The sequence below is a fragment of the Aquila chrysaetos genome, chromosome 24, assembly GCF_900496995.4.
Source record: "Aquila chrysaetos chrysaetos chromosome 24, bAquChr1.4, whole genome shotgun sequence".
In the NCBI taxonomy this organism is placed as follows: domain Eukaryota; kingdom Metazoa; phylum Chordata; class Aves; order Accipitriformes; family Accipitridae; genus Aquila; species Aquila chrysaetos.
This window is the reverse complement of record NC_044027.1, coordinates 14,990,879-15,008,961: the sequence shown is the minus strand read 5'-3', so window position 1 is coordinate 15,008,961 and position 18,083 is coordinate 14,990,879. Positions and strand designations below refer to the sequence as shown.

Below are 18,083 nucleotides of genomic sequence, written 5' to 3'. Positions count from 1 at the left end.
TGGGCAAGTGATGCTCCAGCGGGTATCGGTGGCACCCCGTGTGCTGGGGGGGTCCAGCCACTGCCTCCGCCCCCCCCCAGCCAGCAGCAGCTTTCCACCATGCGCTGGGTTTTGCTAAGAGGCCCCCCAGCACTTCGGCTACCCTTGGGCACAAAGGTTTGGGGGGGGCCGATGCCAATGTCCCCCCTTTCTCTGCCCAGCACCATGCCCACGGGTGGGACTGAACCCCATCAGCATGTGGTGCTGAACTGGGGACCGTAGCTTTGGAAAGGGGGTGAGCTGGTCTCTGGGGCATCCACCCCCCCACACCTGCCCCTCGGCCCCCCCCCCCCGTAACACCCCTGGACCGGCTGCCACCAACCCCCGCCTTACCTAATGCCGCTCCTCCAGCTGTGCTGCCACATCTGGGCAGCTGCCGAGCCCCGGGGCGGGGGGGGGGGGGGGGGGTGTCGGATCCGAAATGACTCCGCAGCCGCTGTAGCGGCCGGGGGGGGCGCAGGGGCCCGGAGCGGGGCCGGGGGGAGCCCCGGGGGGGGGGGGGGGGAGAGCGGGGCGGGCGGGGAGGGAAGATCCACCCCCATGTCCGTACCCGTGTCCTCCCTCCCTCCTCTTCCTCCCTCCTCCTCCTCCTCCTCCTCCGCCGCCGCCGCCGCCGCCGCCGCCGCCTCCCGTCCTCCCGCCGCGGCCAGCCGGGCAGAGCGGGCGGGCCGGGGGCTGCGCTGCCGGGAAGGAATAGTGGTGGGGGGGGGGGGGTGTCTGGGGAAAGGGGAAGGGGGGGTCTGGGCACTTAGGTTGGAAGTTGGAGGCGCGATGGGGAACGAGCGCTGGAAAACCATGGGAGGAGCCTCCCAACTTGAGGACGGGCAGCAGGAGAAATCGCAGGTACGGGGCGGAGGGGGGGGGTATGGGGGGGGGGCAGCGGGGCAGGAGCCAGCCCGGGGGGTCCCAACGAAGCCTCCCCCCCCCCCCCCCCGTTGCCCGCAACGAGCTTTTCTCCCGGTGCAGCCCGGCGGGGTGAGCGGCTCCCCCCCCCCCCCGACTCCGTGCGGAGCCCCCCGGGCTGCCTCTCCTCACCCCCCCCCCTCGAATTATTGAGTTTATTTATTAGCAGCCAGTCGTCCCCTCAGCCCCAAGTGCCAGGGCTGCCCCTCGGCCAGGCAGCGGGCAATGCTCCGGGGCTGCCACGCACACCTCCGATGAACCGCTGCACGTTTTAAACTGCTTAAATAACCCTTTAAAAGGGATTTGGCATCTCAGCTCCCTGCTGCAGCCAGAGAGCCATTCCTCTTGGTTCGGGGACTCCCGGCTGCCTGGCCCTCTCTTAACCTCCAGGACCCCCCCCCGGTTTTTTTGGGGGGGAGAGGCCGGCGTTGCGGCGGGGTGCGGCGAAGCGGTGGCAAAGCCTGCGGCGACGCGCGGGGAATCCGGCACGTGCCGGAGCCTGTTTGCACAACCCGCCGCACGTGTGCCGGCTTCTTCCAGCCCAGCGTAACCAGCAGGTAATAACGGGCAGCTGCCCGGCCTTCGGCCACCGAGTACGAGGGAGCAGGTAGGGAAGAGCAGGCATGGCTGCGTGGCGGGGGCATGCGGCCGCCCTGCCTGCACCCAGAGTGCAGGCAGGGAGGGAAGGAGTGCGGAGTATATGGGCAAGCGTTCCTGGGAAGAGCTGGGGGGGGAAAAGCGAGTCTCCGATGGAGGTTGTGAGTCAAGGGAAGGAGCCAAGAGCTGGCAGCGCCTGCCCTTCCTCTGCATCCCGGCACTGGGCGAGGATGGAGGGGGGGGAGCAGCTGGACCCGGCTGTGAGACCCCCTTGCCCCCCATATCTGCCACGTCCCTGTCCTCCTTCCACCCGCAGCAATGCAGGAAAGGGACTTCTGCCTGACTTCTCCCTTCTGCACACCCTTCTCTGAGCCCTTTTCTTCCCGGTTAGCCCATCCATGCCGAACGGCTCCCTCGCCGAGAGGCACGGGAGGCCCCAAACCCCCCTGAGAGAGAAACCTCGCTCTCCTCTCCCCTTCCCGGCAAAGCTGCCTCCCTGGCACGCAGCCCCTCCACACGGGGGTCCGAGCGGTGCCGTCCGGCTGGAGCCAGGCTGCCGCTAGCCGTGCGGCTTTATACCCCCCCCATGGCCCCAAGGATGAGCTGGGCAGGATGGATCCAGCCCCAACTACCCGTACGGGGCTGGACAACACAGCCTAGAGCTGGTGGTTCATGCAGGGGGTTGCGAAGGAGGTACGGAGTGTGCTGTGCAGCTGGTGCTGGGCTCCCAGCTCCCAAAAGCTCCAGTAGAAACCCGTCCCAGCTCACCTGCGTGCTCACCCATGGAGCCGGCTCCGGTGCACTCCCCAGCCCTCTCCTCTCCTCTCCCTGAGCCGCAAAGCGCGCCGTGCTGTAGGAGCGGTAGCAGGCAGGCTTTGGATGACGGAGGAGAACAGGTAACGGGAGTGGGATTCGGTTCATCTGCCTCCGTGCCTGCAGGGAGGGAGCGAAGTGCGGCGTTAGGCTCCGGGAGGGCACGGGGAGCAGCAGGGTGCGGGGGGGGGGGTGGCTGGGGTACAGCCCCTGCCCCACGGCGAGCAGGGACGGGGGCTGCAGCCCTGCGCGAAGCTGAGCGGCAGCAGAGCTGGACAGGCAGGGAGGGTGGAGAGGGACAGGGGTGAGCGGCTGGGATGTAAAATGAACCGCTTGGGCAGCTCTGGAGTGAGCAGTGGCTTGGGGGGGGGGCAGGGGACCGGCCCCTGCTGCCCTGGGGCTCCTTCAAGGCTGGGTGGACCCTGGCAGTAAGGTGGGGGTACCGGGACTAAAGTTTGCTCCAGCAATTGAGCCTGGGCAACGCAAACCACAGTGTCCGCCTGCCTCAGAAGCACAACCGGGGTGCTGGTTCGTACCTGGCTGAGGGCACGGCTCAGGGGGGAGAGCACCCGGGGCTGCCTGCGATCGCTGCCCACCATCCCACAGCGCAGAGCTTGCCTGGCGAGCCGGCAAAGAGCAGCGGCTTTGGCAGGAGCAAAGGGCACCTCCTCCTTGAGGAGCGTCTCCCACGGCAGAACTCAGCTTCTCCCACCATCGCTCTCCATCCGTGCTCCCTGGGGGTCAGTCCACCTCCGGCTCTGCTCCGGCTGCCCCAGGGACAAGCCAGCTCTTGTCCTTCCCTCCCCGCAAGCTGTGGGTGCCGGAGCTGCTGTCTCCCGCACCCAGCACAGCCGCTCGCCTGTCCGGCTGGCAGAGGAGGCTGGGGGATGCTCGGTGGGGGGGATGATGGGCACTGGGGTGGCGGGGACCCACAGTCCCAGGGTGCAGGGCAGCCCGCAGGGTGCTCACGTGGCGTGGCTGGGGCACCGAGGACCCGGCCCCCACGGGCCACGGTGGCCAAGCACAGAGATACTGCCTGAGCCAGCGCAGGGCATGGAGAGCCCCGCTCAGCTTTGCACTGGAAAGGCAACAGTGCCTCAGTTCCTGCCTGGGGCTCCCTCCCGAGCTCCAGTCCCAGCTCCAGAGCAGGTTTGCAAATGAAGCTTTCTCATCCCGAGCACCTCCCAGCCTCCCAGCTTCTGCTTTCCTTAGGAAGGAGTGATTTGGAGCCATGGGGACCTCCAGCCTGATGGACGTCCCCAGGGGCACATCAAGAACTGAGGCAGGGGGATGTCCTGCCTGAAAGCCTTGGCAAGAAGATCCAGGAGCCCAAGGCCACGCGACGGACAGCAGAAACCCTTGGAGCCATGAGGGCCATGGCCATGGTGGGGCAGGAACGTGCAGCAGAGGCATCTGCAGGGTCCCATCCTGGGAGCTGGGCATGCAGCTGCAGTGCTGCTGTGCTGGGGGGGTTTGGGGGGACCCACACCCCAGTTTGGAGCGTTGCTGGTGCCGCTGGCTGAGTGTTTCCCTGGTCTCCCCACTGCAGGTTGCCAGGTAACACAACCTGCCAGCAAAATGCTGTGGGACTCGTAAAGCTGCCACCACTCAGGATCTTGCGGTCGCAAGCAGAGGGGGGCACTTGCGAAGGGGATCGGCCCCCGGTTCTTGCCCCAGTTCTCGGTGCTGGTGGGAGGGCAGCGATGTTGGGGCTCGAAGGCTGGAAAACTGCTGGATGCAGCTCCCGGGCAGAGCTGCAGGATTTTAGTGTGTTGAAGCCCAGTTGGCATTTGTGCGGCTGTGGGAAACGGAGCATCGGCCGTGCGCGGCTCTGCTCCTGAAACCCTCAATGCTGATGGGTCCCTCGGCCATTGCAGCCCATCTGCGTGTCCCAGCAGGCACGTTTTGAGCTGGGGACATCAGTGTGGTGGGGACCAGCAGCGCGCAGGATGGGAGGGCGCAGATCCGTGGAGCTGAAGGTGCTGCGATAGCCGGGTCGGATGCGGGGACGTGGTCCCTGCTCGCCCCGCGGATCCCAAACCGCTCCTGTCACTTCTGCGCTCGCTGGGTGCTGAGGGGTCAGGTCGAGCCCAGGTCCCAGGTGTCCACGTGAGGGTGTCAGCGATGGGAAACTCCCACCTCCATCTGCCACCGTCCTGCTGCTCCAGGGTGCCCCTCATGCCCCCGAGCCGGGGCTCCATGTCTACAAACACAGGACAAACTCCTCGACCCTCTGCTTGCCGAAAGCTCCCCATACTGCCTTTGACATCTCCTTTTAATGCACACCGAGGGGCTGAGCCTGGGGCTGCCTCTTTTCGGAGGTCCCCCCCCTGCAGGGTGGCTTCCCATTCAGCCCAGTGCCGTTTCCATCTCCAGCTTCACTCCATGGGCTGGGGGAGAAACCCGGAGCATCCCCTGGGGCTGGTGGGGCATTCCCAGCCCCCCGGCCCCTGGCCGGCCAGCCCCGCCGCAGCCGAGGTCACCTTAATGCAAATGGTTGCGAGAGCGTGAATGAAATGAAGGGTGCTTGAAGGAAGGTGTCACTCCAGATAGATGTGCACAGGAGGGGACAGGGCCTGGGAAATCTTTGCAGATGCAGCAATTTTCTCCTCATTTCTGGGGAAAGTAGTCTTTGTCTCTCCGAATCTGCAGTTTTCTGGCAGCCCTGCAATTCCTTGTGACAGCCGTGGCCGGGGTCAGGGGAAAATCACAACCTCTGTCCTGCAGGTGTAATGAGAAGGGGAGGTGGCGGGGGGCACGGCGGGCTGATGAGACCGGGTGGCAGCTCGCTCCCTCTGCGTTGTCGGCATCGGCACTTCACGCTTTGCAAGGAGAAAAGGCTTTTGGCGCGCACGGAGCAGCTCCCGTGGGCTGAGCCGATGGGTCCCTGCGGCAGCGGAGCTGCCAGAGGGGCTCGGGGGGGGTCGGAGACCTTTCCCACAGCGACTCCCCCTCACTGGGAGGCTCTGGGACAGGTCCGAGGGCTTTGGGTCCAGCTCTGCTCCCCTCCAGCAGGCAGCGAGGGTGCAAGGGGGACGGGGATGCATTGCCCCCCCCCCAGCTGGGAGATGTCCCGTGCAGAGCAGATCCCCGTGATGCTCAGGGTGACGGGGCCCCAGCACCGACCCACAGCCTCCCCTTGCTGCTGGGGACAGCCCCTGCCTGCCCTCGCCTCCTTGCTTTCCCCGCGGTCCCCACTCTGGGGGACACAGGGAGTGTTTTCCCTTTTTCTCCCCATATTTGTGGCCGGGGCAGCAGGGAGCCCTGCACGCACCTCCCGGGGAGCTGGGGCTGCTCCAGCTGAGTATCACCACCTTAAATAAAACATGCCAGCGGGAGCAGGCGGCTGCCACGCGTTCGCTCTCTTTATTATTTCATACCTCTGGCTCCCAGGCGGGTTTAGCTGCTTTGCTCGCTGAGCGCTCGCCCGTGGCCTCCGTGTCCCTGGCAAAACCGCAGGGCTCCCCGGGGTCCCCACGTCCCCTCCTCTGCCACTACCCCCATGTCCAACATCGCCTCCCTTGTTGCTGGACACCCCCCCCCCCCCCAAAGTCTGTAAGGGTTGGAACCCACCTCTCAGTTGAAGGGGAGCGGGATGGGTTCGTCTGGATGGGTCCCGACGGTGTCTGTGTCTCTGTCCGCAGAGGATGAGCTGCGGGTACATCCTGTGCACCGTCCTGCTCTCGGTGGCCGTCCTCCTGGCAGTGACGGTCACAGGGGCCATCCTCTTCATGAACCACTACCACACGCCCGTCACCGAATCCCCCCCCGTCATCAGCACCAACCCCGAGGAAGCCAACGCGCTGGTCACCATCGAGAAAGCCGACAGCTCCCGCATCAACATCTTCATCGACCCCAACTGCCCCGACGCGGCGGGCACCTTCGGGCGCCTGGAGGGGCTGCAGACCTCCGTGCTGCGCGCCGTCACCGACCACGATGCCGAGGCCAAGGCTACCAAAAGCCAGCAGAAGGCCTTGCTGGTCACGGTGGCGGACGAGGTGGCCAAGCTGCTGACGCACGCCGTGCAGCTGCGCGCCGACTGCGACGGCCTCAAGAAGGGGCACAGCGCCATGGGGCAGGAGCTCAGCGCCCTGCAGGGAGAGCAGGGCAGGCTCATCCAGGTGAGCTGGGGCTGGGAATGCCGCACAGTGCTCCTTGGGGACAGATCTCCCCTGTCCCCGTGTCCCCAGGAGCATAGGTGTTTGCAGCCTCTGCCCACGCTGTCCAGGGAAGACCTCCAGCAGAAGGAGCTGAGGTTTAAGGCGGCTGCTTGGGAACTGCAAGTTAGGAAGCACAACTTCAGCTCCAGCTCATCAGCTGCCTGTGTCTCGCTGCCAAACTGCCCCGGTGCTAGTGAGCCGAGCGTGCAGCCTCCCACGATGTGGCTTTCCCGGCTCCAGGTCCAGTTTGGGAGCTCTGAGCAGAGCCGAGCACAGCACAGGACCATCCCAAGGGCGCTTCACGCAGCAATCAGCCCCCCCCTTATATACAGTCTCCAAAATTTCCCAGCTGATCAGCTGTGTTGAAATGCTTACCTGGGTATGCCGGGGGTCTGCCGGGCATTGTAGCAGGACCCAGGGCACAGCTGGATGCTCGGCTCCGTGCCCGTCCCTCCTGGTGCTCATCTCCCTCCGGCCGGAGCTGCTTGATTCCCCACTGCTTCGCTTCGCTCCCCATCCTGCTGCTTTGCCGCGGCCACCCCATGTCACTCGCCCAGTCCAGGTCACCTCGGGGGACAGCGGAGAGCTGGCGGCTCTCTCAGGACACGGCTATTCCTGCCGCCTCCACGATCCCGTCCCTTGCCCAGAGATGCTCTTTATCCCACGGGGTGGCGGCACCGACGCACCCAAGTTCGGGGATTTCTCAACCCCGGTGGCAATAGGCGATATCTGGACCCCGACCCCAGGCCAAAAAGCACTGGAGATGCAGTATGGGATCTGCCGTGGCTTTTATGCCCTCACCTGGTCCCCACCAGCCCGTACCCCGGCAGGGAGCATTGCTGCCCGCGGGTGCTTGGGGAGCCGTGGGAGCGGGCAGAGCATCCTCACGGCGGGGTGATCGAGGGGCTGGGGCGTGGAAGGGGTTTAACCACATTTAACCACAATTCCTTGTCCCCTCATGTGTCCCCTGCCCACAGCTACTCTCAGAGAGCCAGACCAACATGGCTCGGCTGGTGAGCTCCGTCAGCGACGTCCTGGACACGCTGCAGAAGGAACGCGGCGGTGCCCGGCCCCGGCTCAAGGCCGACCTGCAGCGAGCGCCGGCCAGGGGAGCGCGGCCCCGGGGCTGCTCCAACGGTGAGACGGCATCCCTGTCGGTCCCTGGGGAGAGGGATGCTCCTGGGGCTGCTCTTGGCAGGTCTCTGCCTAAGAAGAGGGGAGACAACCAGCCTGGAGAAGGGATTTGATACAGTGGGGGGGCTGGCAAGGAGATGGGGAGATGGAGCAGGAGGGAGAGGTAGACCCACCCGTTCCCCACGCAGACGTAGCTGGGGCAAAAGCAGAGCAAGAAGCGACCGTTCGCCTTCATTCGGGTGCAGACGGCAGCGCTGCATGGGACTCAGAATAAACAGTCACATTCATCATCATTTGGTTAAGATGAAGCTGAGTAAGACCGTCCCAGGGCTGCAAACACGTGCCCATACTCTGCCTGCAGCTGCCTCCGGGCATCGGCTCCCTCGTCCCCAGCTGGGTCCCAGCCTGCCCTTGCCATCACAAGGGGACATGGGGTCGGTCCCTGCCGGCTGCTGGGGGGGTGGTCCCCATGGTGGCTGCATCCCCCCAGGCACCGCTCGCCCTGAGCATCGGAGGAGAAAAGAGGCAAAGAGCAAGGCAGCACTGAGCCGCCAACTAGAGCTGGCAGCAAGGTTGAGCGCCTGAAAGAAATGGCAAGACATTAAATTAGATCATTAATTAACCAGCTTTCCTCTCATCCCACCCCATCCCAATGCCATGCTGCAGGCTCCCGGCCCCGAGACTGCTTTGACATCTATGCGAATGGACAGCAAGAGGATGGGATTTACTCCATCTTCCCCACACACTATCCCTCCGGCTTCCAGGTCTACTGCGACATGACAACCGACGGGGGCGGCTGGACGGTGAGCTGCCGCCGTGCTGGGGGCCACCGGCTGATGCCACCGCCGGCCACGGGCTGTCCCCGCGCCGGGATGCCAGGGGTGGGAGATGTCACTCTCAGCACTTGGATGTGTCAGCGGGATGGGGGATAAATGCTAATGGGGTCTGCATGTGCGCAGGGTGCCCAGTCTTGCGGGGAAGCAAGTAAACAGGCTTGTCCACGTTACCCGTGCCGGTGGCATCGGCGGTACTGCTGGCCTGAGCCCTGTGCTGGAGTCCAGCCGCCCTGCCCTGGGCTTGGGGAGCTTGGCTGGAGCTGGGGGGTGGTTTTAGGTGAGGAGTTGGATGCCACGGCTGGAGTTCATCCTTCTCGGCAGGGCTGGTGCCCAGCTGGGGCACAGTGTAGCTGCGGTCGTGCTGTGGGGCGAATGGTTGTGCTTTGACCCATCCTCATGGTGCCGGTGAGCTGGTGCTGGGGCTCAGTATGGACCCCAAACCCAGTATGTTTTGCCTCATCTAACGCAGGGGTGCCCGGGGCACCTCCAGCGCTGCGCTGATTCACTTGCTCCCCGGCTGCCCTGTCCGATTCGCTTTGCCGCGGTGGCTGCGACAGCCCCGTAATCACAGTAATGGGGGTAGGGAGCAGGGGGGACACGGCACCGGCAGCCCCAAGCCTGGAGACCCCCCCCCTTGCTCCAGGGACCCCTTGGGTGCGAGCAGACCCTACCCACCAGGGCATCGCTCGGGGTGCCGGCAGGGCAGCGAGGGGGTCCCAGGGAGGTGGGGGGGGGGCTCACCGGGAGGGGTGGGCAGGCAGCCTCTCCCCTGAGGACACAGTGGGCAAGCCGAGCTGGCCAGCACCCCTCCAGCTGGGCGCTCTAGGAAACAAATCCCCACGATCTGATTCCCCTAAGCAGCTTTAAGCAGTGCCAGGAGGGAGCTTAGCCCCCCTGCCCTTGGGGGGCTGATGAGCCTTTGGCCTCGGTCTGCCCAGAGCCCAACCCGGGCAGGAGCAACCTGTCATGCACAGGTTGGTACCAGCAGCTTCGGCAGGGAAACTGAGGCACAGCGCAGCCCTGGGAACCGAGACTCCTGGGGGGCTCACAGAGGGAAAAGGGGGGACCCCGCTGGCTCCCCAGGGTGGGGATGGTCCTCGCAAACCCCACGCACAGTCTGCACAGCCTCTGTCAGTCCCAGCCATGCTCGAGCGCTGCCTGAAGAGCAGCCCAAGGTGATTAGCGAGACACTCAGAGGCTTATTTAAAGCTGCTGCAGCCAGGAGGGCTCCGGCTGGGCTGGGGAGGGGGCGAAGCAAACGATTTTACACCCGACAGCACCGTGGGATCTGGCAGCGGGACTAGCGCGGTGCTGCCTGCAGCACCACAGCTCTGCCTTGCCTCGACGGGGGCAGAGGAGCCAAACCGGGTGCCAAATCCCGGCGTTCCGGAGATGGGCGCATCCAGAGCGGGGCTGAGGGTGCTCTCCCCAGGGCCCCATTTCTCAGGGCTGCTCTGCAGCAGAGGCTCCCAAACATATTTCCAGTCCCTTGGGGTGCAGGGGGTGTCTCAGCCATCTCCCGTGGGGCTGGGGATGTGGGGGGGTCCTTGGGGCACTGGCTCACCCAGGCTCCAGGTAAGCCATGACACGGCTGGGCACCATGGTGCAGAGCCTGGGAAAATTCCCTCCCCTCCTCCTCCTCCTCCTCTGGAGCGATTACTCCTGACATTTGGGCTTATTTGCATGTGGGTGGGTGGGTGGAAGCGATGGCAGCAGCTGAATCAATTTTGACTCGGGAGCTTGGGAGCTGCTGAGCTAAGCCTTAGCCTGCATGGACGGCTTAGAGACCACGGGGAGCGGGGCTGGGGCAAGAGCTGCCCCGATGCCCCGTCGGGGAGAAACCCGGCCGGGGTCACCCACCTCCCCATCCCCACGGTGTCATCTGCAGTGTCACCGTGTCCCCTTGCCGCATCCCTCCTCGTTCCCCATCCCCTTCACAGGGAAGGCTGAGCGAGGCACAGCCCTCGCCAGACCAAGTCCTCTCCTCCCCGCAACGGCCGCATCCAGCCTGGGGCAGCCAAAGTGCCCTGCGCCGCACAAGCGGTTGCAGCTCTGGCACCGTTTGCTGCCTGTTTTGCGTAGCCGAAAAGCAGAAATCTGGCAGAGAGGGCAGCCAGCATCGGCGTCCGTGCAGGAGCCCCCAGCACGCACCCCCGGTCTGTTTTGTCCCCTCCTCGGTCCTGCCCGCCCGTTTGCAGCCGGCTGGGACGTAGGTCCGGGTCGGTGCCCACCGGCACCAACGGGAACATCCGTGTCCTGCGCTCAGCGCCGACTTTAATTGCAGCGACTCCCCCGGGCTGACCCAAGCCTCACGGCAGTGCTGGGCTGCAGCTGTGTAATTGCCCAGCCTGACCGTGAACCCCCCCTTTGACACTCACCTCCGGCACTTTATTAAAGAAATAAGGGGGTGACGGCAGGTGGGGGAGGCTCAGCATCCTGGGAGGCCTGAAAAAGTTGCCTCTTCACGTGCTGTTGTCTTGGGAAGTCTTTGCAAACGCCCCACACTCCTCCCGGTCCCCCTGAGCAGCCCCCAGCCGGGGCAAAGTCCCCCGGGATCAGCATCTCAGCCCCGTAAGCGACGGTGCCGCGACGGCTCCGTCCACCTCAGCATCATTTTCCATGTACAGCGCGGGTTGGGAAGCGGTGGGAAAGCCAAAGGATGCGGAAGGAAAGGCTGTGCCAGCACGACGAGGGCTGTGGTGATGTTAAGTGACAGCTTCCAGCTTCGCGGGCACCTGCCATGCCGGGGATGCTCACGGGGACGGCTTCACCCAGCCTGCTCATCACCCGCCAGAAGGGTCCCGGAGCGGGCTGGGGGGGGTTTGAGCAGACACGGATGCATTTACACACGGGCTGGGATAAGCCGAAGGCAGCGGGTGAGACAAGCCTGGGGAAACACGTGCTGTTTCCAAAAGATGTGACTTATGCGTCGCCACAAATGGGAACGAGACACTTCTGCTGGCGGGGACAGGCTGGAGCAGCTGGGTCCCCGGGACAGGCAGCGTTGCCGGCTACGATGTTCGCAGGCTATCACACGGGATTGGCAATTCCCGGAGACCGGCTCCTGCGATGCTCTGAGTTTGTCTTCTCCATGGCTGAACCCAAAGACCGTCTCCCCGCTGCGATGGGGGCTCAGAGGAACGCCGTGGGGCCGGGGCGGTGGGGTCCACGCCACGGCTGCCGAAAACCCGACCAGGAGCTCGAGCACTGCGGTGGCAGAAAAGCGATGGCCGAGCGTCTCCCCAGGCTGTGGCTGTGGTGCAGTTTTGAGCCCACTGGGGGTTTGGTGGAGGCCGGCATCAGGGGGCTACGGGGACAGGGAGCAGAACCCTCCCTCGACGCCAACACCACAGCGGGCACTGGCTGCCGCTCCCACTCTTCTCTGTTTTTAACCCATTTTTCTGGGTTGGTGCCTTTGCAGAAGCCTGTCCCTGCCCCGCGAGCTCAGCACGACCGGGGGAGGCAGAGAGCGGGGGAGATAAATATTTCAGCCTTGCCTTTAAAGAAGGGAAGGAAATCCTTTTTGCTTAAGAGGGGGTGATGCATATTTGATGAGGAGGAAAAAAGCAGTGAGGCAGGGCTGGGAGCGCGGCAGCGAGCCTGTGGGTCACCGGTGCCCGCAGCATCCCGGTGCCCGCAGCATCCCGGTGCAGGGGACAAGGAGGAGGCTCCCACATCCCTGCCCGCACGCAGCGGGTGCACGAGTGAAGGACGAGGAGGGACTGTGCACGAGAGATGATGAGGATGGAGCAGGAGACCCAAGAGGACGCAGGACCTCCAGCACCCACCAGCCCTTCCGACCCAGTTTCCAGCCCCCTGGGGCCGAGCCCGGTGGGCAGCGGGGCACCGAGGGCTCCTCCGGCACCCATGGTGATTGCCGAGCCGTGCCGAGGCTCAGCCCGCAGAGATGTGCCCCGCTCGCTTCCCCGGGCACCGCTCAGGCAATTGGCCTATTTACAACCGCGGGTCAAAGCCGATTAAGAGGGAGCATCGGTGCTGCTTCCGCCGCCTTCCCCATGCGGCAGCGCCGGAGCCGACTTTGGCCAGGGAAAATCAGCTTCAGGCCCCCGTCCAGCTGTGCCATCCCCCTTTCCCAGCAAGCCCAAAGAAAGCCCCTTTAAACGGGCTTAACCACAGCTTCTCAAGTGCTCAACGCAGGGATAAAAATTAAGGCTCTAATTCTAGAAGGTAAGTACAGCAGGATCAGAGCCGTGCTGTGCCGAGGAGCGTGCCGGACCCTGCACCAGGCACCACCGGCCCCAAAAATGCCTGTCCGGTGAAGGGCAAACCATCGTGAAGCTCACAAGCTGGGTCTTCTCCGAATGCCGCGATGAAACCCTGCATGGGCAGGAGCAGCCGGGAGGAGGCTGCGAAGGAGCATCCCCACCGCGGAGCAAAGCATGGCGGCTTCCCGGCCGGCGTGGGGGCTCGGCGGCGTTGCCGGAGCCTGGGATGCTGGAAACAGAGCAAACGGGCTCGGCGGCACAGCCGGGACCCAAAGACGGGGTGCTCTGGCCCCTTGGCTGCCGGCACACGGGGCGGCTGTTCCGAAATCACCAAACACGCCATCCACCCCCGCCGTGGCCACGGGAGCGCGGCACTTGGTGGCAGTTGAGCAGGCCGGCTCAGCCAAGTTTAATGCAATTAATCCAGAGCTGGAGGCTTAATTAAGTTCAAATGGTTGGACACGGAGCAGCATTTTCTGGATCATTGTCAATAAATCAAACCCGAAACTACGGATAAAAGGGGATGAAACACACAGGGCGTGACATGCCGATAAGCAGATGGGAGAGGAAAAGGGAAAGGCTCCAAGGAGAAAAGCCATGCTGAGCCCTGGGGATCTGGCTGGGATCTGGGGGCTCTGCAGGAGTCGGGGCGCCGACCTCCCCGACAGTACTGAGCATCCCGCCGTTTGCAGGATGGCTTGGACTGACCTGGGCAGCACGTGCTGCGGGGACGGACCTTGAGTCACGCTGTCCGTCTGTCCGTACCTCCGCTCCCACGTGCAATGGCAGAGCCCGGGCTGTTTCGAGCCGGGTGCAGGGTGCCCACCCCTCCCAGGGCACCGGCCACCTTCCCGAAGGAGCGCACCGCGGGCTTCCCGAGCTCTGCTTCCATTTCCAGGTGGAGGATCCAGTGAAGGATTTTATCTGAATGGACTCGCCCATCCCTGGGAGCCGGCAGATGACGATCGGCATTTCCCCTGGGGACCTGCTTGCCAGTGTCCCCATGTAATTACTGAGTTGAAAGGGTTTAATTTGCGCCCGCGTCTAATAAGGTGGCAACAGGGAGGGGTGGGGAGCAGGGGGCTGCTCGGGGCTCGGAGCAGCCCCACGACTGACGCCCCGCATGTCTCCCTCCCCAGGTGTTTCAGCGGCGGGAGGACGGCTCCGTGAACTTTTTCCGCGGCTGGGAAGCCTACCGGGATGGCTTCGGGAAGCTGACGGGAGAGCACTGGTTAGGTGCGTGGGGCTAGCAGTGCTCGCTCCTGGACCGGCTGGCAAAGCCTGGGGCTCGCCAGCCGCCCCCCGAGAAGTCCAGGGTTTCCTTTGCAAAGGAAGGGGACGCCGAGACCCCCCTGGGCAGCACTCACGTCCTAGGAGTGACATCCCGGGGAGGGGACCGGGTGGCTGCACAGGGTCAGGGAAGCGATGGGGCTGTTTGCCCGCGAGCCGAGCACGTGCCCTCGGCCGTGCGGCGATAACAGAGCGAGGGCTGGAGGGTGGGAACCGCTCCCTGTCCTACCCCGTGCCCCCTCCCCAGGGACCCCCGGCCACCCCATCCCCGCCGGGGTCCCCCCACTCGCCCCCTCCCTCTGCCGCAGGGCTGAAGCGGATCCACGTGCTGACGGTGCAGGGCAGCTACGAGCTCCGCATCGACCTGGAGGACTTTGACAACGGCACTGCCTTCGCCCACTACGGCAGCTTCGGCGTGGGGCTCTTCTCCGTCGACCCCGAGGAGGACGGGTACCCCGTCTCCGTCGCCGACTACTCGGGGACGGCAGGTAGGGCGGCGGGACGGGGGGGATGCGCGTGGTCCCATGGGGCAGGGGGAGCCCACGGCCACCGAATCCCCTCGCCGGGGTGTTAGCCGTCTCCTCCAGCGCTGGTGGCAGTGCCGGCCGCATCCCCTGCAGCCACGGGGAGCTGGAGGCAGGAGAGGGTCTGCGGTTGGGCGTTTGCAGGGTGGGTGACACCAGGTGCCCTGTACGTCACCGAAGGAGCCCCATTGGGGTGCCCAGGGGAGCCCCCCCCGGGGTGGGAGACGGCCCGAGGGCAGGGTGAGGGGCGGGAAGGGCCCATCACGGCTCCTTTCCCCCGGCGGCAGGCGACTCCTTCCTGAAGCACAACGGGATGAAGTTCACCACCAAGGACCTGGACAACGACCACTCGGAGAACAACTGCGCGGCTTTCTACCACGGCGCCTGGTGGTACCGCAACTGCCACACCTCCAACCTCAACGGGCAGTACCTCAAGGGCCACCACAGCTCCTACGCCGACGGCATCGAGTGGTCCTCCTGGACCGGCTGGCAGTACTCCCTCAAGTTCACCGAGATGAAGATCCGGCCCGTCCGGGAGGAGAATTAGCTGGATGGCATGAGCCCCCCCACCCCGTGCCCAGCCCCATGCCCGTCCCCCCCACCCCGCAGCCCCATCCCCCCGGCTGCCATCCTCCCCATCCTCCCCAAGGGCTGGCCCATCTTCGAGGGGCTCCTGGGGAGCACGTGCCCCTGGCAAGGGTGGCTTTAGCTCCCGGGCACCCGTGGACATCACCGGACCTTTGCTTCCTACCGCCACGGCTCCCCTGCAGCCAAAAGGGGTCTCCTGGCCGGAGCGTGACCCACGGCCGGTGCTCATGGCTGCGGCAGAGAGGGCAGCGGGATGCGGGGATTTGGGGAGCGGTGCCCAGCGGGGTCCAGCAAGGAAAAGAAGGAGCTGCCTGGAGGGAGGGAGGGCAGGCGGGAGGAAGGGATGCAGCAGCCCAAGTAGCCTGGGCACCTCTGCTCATCTCCGCTTCGGGCACAGACGCCCAGCAGTGGCCTCGCCAAGCTGGCAAGGGACTAGGGGACACTCGCCGTGGGGAGCCCCAAGCCCCACAAAGCCCCCAGGACTGGGACGAGGCTGCTGCTCCACGGTTCCAGCTCACCCCATGGTGCTACTGGGAATGGGGAGGGCTCGGCTGAGTTGCAGCCCGCGCAGATGTCTGACCATGCCAGTGATTCCTTCTCCGGTCTGCAGAATGCTCACCTCTCCCCCTGCAAGAGCAGTGCAGCTGGAAAGGGACAACTACAAACTCTTTTGTCCCCATTGTCCCTGTCCTGGCTCCTGGAGCCCTGCCAGTGGGTCGGGACATCCCAAAGCAAGCCGGCACGGTGCTGCAAGGACGCTCACCCAGAACTGAGTACGGCACGGAGCTGTTTTGGCAGCACTGGGGAAACGGGGAGCACAGCGAGGAGGAGGAGGCGAGGAAGGCTCGCTTCCCGGCACAGCTCTGCCTGCATTTCACAGCTCCTCCCTCCCAACCAGGTCCACTCGGATTCGCATCGGACTTTCACCATCCAAAAGCTGTGACCTTTCCCCAAACCCTTGGCTTCGGATAGTACACCCACGTGCCCCCGTGTGAGCCCCCACCGCTCGCTCCCGGCCTGGGGACCCGCATTCATTTTCACCCAGGATGAGCCGCGCTCTGGCTCGGCACCTGCAGATATTCAAAGCCTTTCATTTCTTCAAATCCCATTAAGGTTTTGCAAAAAGAAGCCCTGAGTGGGGCTTAGCATCTGCAGGGCCCTGATAACCGGGCGGCAGGCGATGCCTCGTGCTGGCCGACCCAAGGAGGAGCTGCCACGGGGTGTGGGGCTGACTTCTCTCTCTGGCTCCCTGGAAGGACTCAAATGGGGGCTTTTGTCTGGAAAAAAAAAAAAAACACAAAACCAAGCTTGAGTGGGCTGTGTAGGAATGGGGAGGGGGGGACAGCCGGGACCCTGCCACCCTTTACATGATATTCTGCCTGTGCCGCAGCAGCAATGGGGAGCAGAGCCCCCCACGCCACACCGTCGGACGGACAGACTGCCCGAGGAGGGAAGGAAAACTCCCACCATCCCCATTTCCAGGGGGGGTTTAAGGCATGGGAAGATCAAAGGCTCATCGTCCCGGCTGTGGCAGATTTGTATTTCCCTACATGCTTCTCTTTTTTTTTTTTTTTTTAATCCTTCGCCACCTCAGATCCTGTACTGGATGAGCCCTTTTGCCTGCCGGGGGTCCCCATCTGTCTGTCCTGCCAGGGAAATGGGGACACACGATGCACTGGGGATCACTGCAGCTTTCCCCTCTGCCAGAGACATTCCTTGGAGCCCTCGGGTGAGGACGAGCTCCGAGCTCCGCATGAGCAGGCGGCCAGGCTGGCTTTCTCGAACGATGGGATTTGGGGGAGCTCGGCGGTGGCATTTCCCAGCCAGCACAAGAACAGAAGCCCCCAGCAGCTTCCAGGGGGCTTCCTGCGCCCCGCCGGACCCCTCCGGAAAGGGTCCCACGCAGGCGAGGAGCACAACGCCCACCTTTACTTTTTGTTCATTTATTTCAGTGGATTAGCTGTAGCTGGGTTTTCTAGCACTTGCCTTCGGGACAAGAAGGCACACGGAGCCGTGTGCCCCGGGCGGGAAGGCTCGTCCCCTCCCTGGCCCCCTCCGCCGGTGTTTTTCTGTGCCGGGGAGGGGATGTTGTACGTGCGGTTTGTCAGTAGCACACCCTCGTGTAACTGCCTGTGTCACCCGGGACTCCCTAATGACTTTGTTTTGACTTGCACGAGAGGTATTTAATCCATGCCGAGACGCAGGATTTCCCAGGATTATTCCCGAGAGCGCACGCGTTACTCCGCAGCCCCGGATTAGGCTAAACCCGTCCGTGGTGACACCTCCCCGGAGAAGGGTGGGCAGGGGCGGCCGGGGGGTCTGGGACCCGGCCCCGCGTACCCCCCCGACGAAGCCCTGGGCCGGGTCGTGGTGTGTAGCAGTGCCGTGAAGTCTAGGTCGTGTGTGAGTGGTGTCCAACGCTGTACATGTGGACTTTCTAAACTCCTTAATAAAAGGAACTCATCGTTAGCCGGCGCGTCGGCGGCCATGCCCGTGGCGCGGAGACGTCGCCGGAGGAACCCGCCGCGGTGACGGCTCCTCCCTCGCACCGGGCTCGCGGCACGGCATCCCCGGGAACCGTCGTGGCCTCGGCCTGCCCGAACCGCTCCGCAAAACTGCCGGGGAGGGCTGGGGAGACCCGGCGGGACAGCGAAAGCTTCCTGGGGGCTCCAGCCCAAACCCAGGCACCTCGGGGTGGCCCCGGGGCCGGGACAGAGGGTGGTGGCAGGTCTAAGCGCCGAGGGGACCCGCTCCCCCCGGCCTGCGCCGATGGGCAGAGCATCGAGCAATGCCCCCAGCCCCTGCTGAGCAGCGGGGTGCTGCCCACCCCACGTCCCGCTCTGCCCCAGGCCAGGACGGGGCCGGGAGGGGACAGCCGGGCGCCAGACGTCGGGGACCACATTTTAGGACCAGTGGCTGCGCGCACCGGCCACGGATGGGGGAAGCGCTCGGGCTTGTGTGTGCGGGGCCAGT

The 18,083-nt window shown here is 64.7% G+C and overlaps 1 protein-coding gene across 2 annotated transcripts; it reads left to right on the top strand.

Moving 5' to 3' along the window:
* Positions 1-712: 712 nt before the first annotated feature.
* On the top strand, positions 713-17,579 carry FIBCD1 (fibrinogen C domain containing 1). Of its 2 annotated transcripts, none has more exons than XM_030000723.1 (7): positions 713-882; positions 5,997-6,473; positions 7,490-7,649; positions 8,313-8,449; positions 13,848-13,944; positions 14,307-14,486; positions 14,810-17,579. In XM_030000723.1, exons 1-7 carry the CDS (start codon positions 811-813, stop codon positions 15,067-15,069), a joined length of 1,383 nt encoding a protein of 460 aa, XP_029856583.1. In that variant the 5' UTR covers positions 713-810; the 3' UTR covers positions 15,070-17,579. The 2 variants fall into 2 exon arrangements, with proteins under 2 accessions (XP_029856583.1, XP_029856584.1); XM_030000724.1 differs by lacking the exon at positions 713-882 and adding an exon at positions 1,391-1,499.
* Positions 17,580-18,083: the final 504 nt, after the last annotated feature.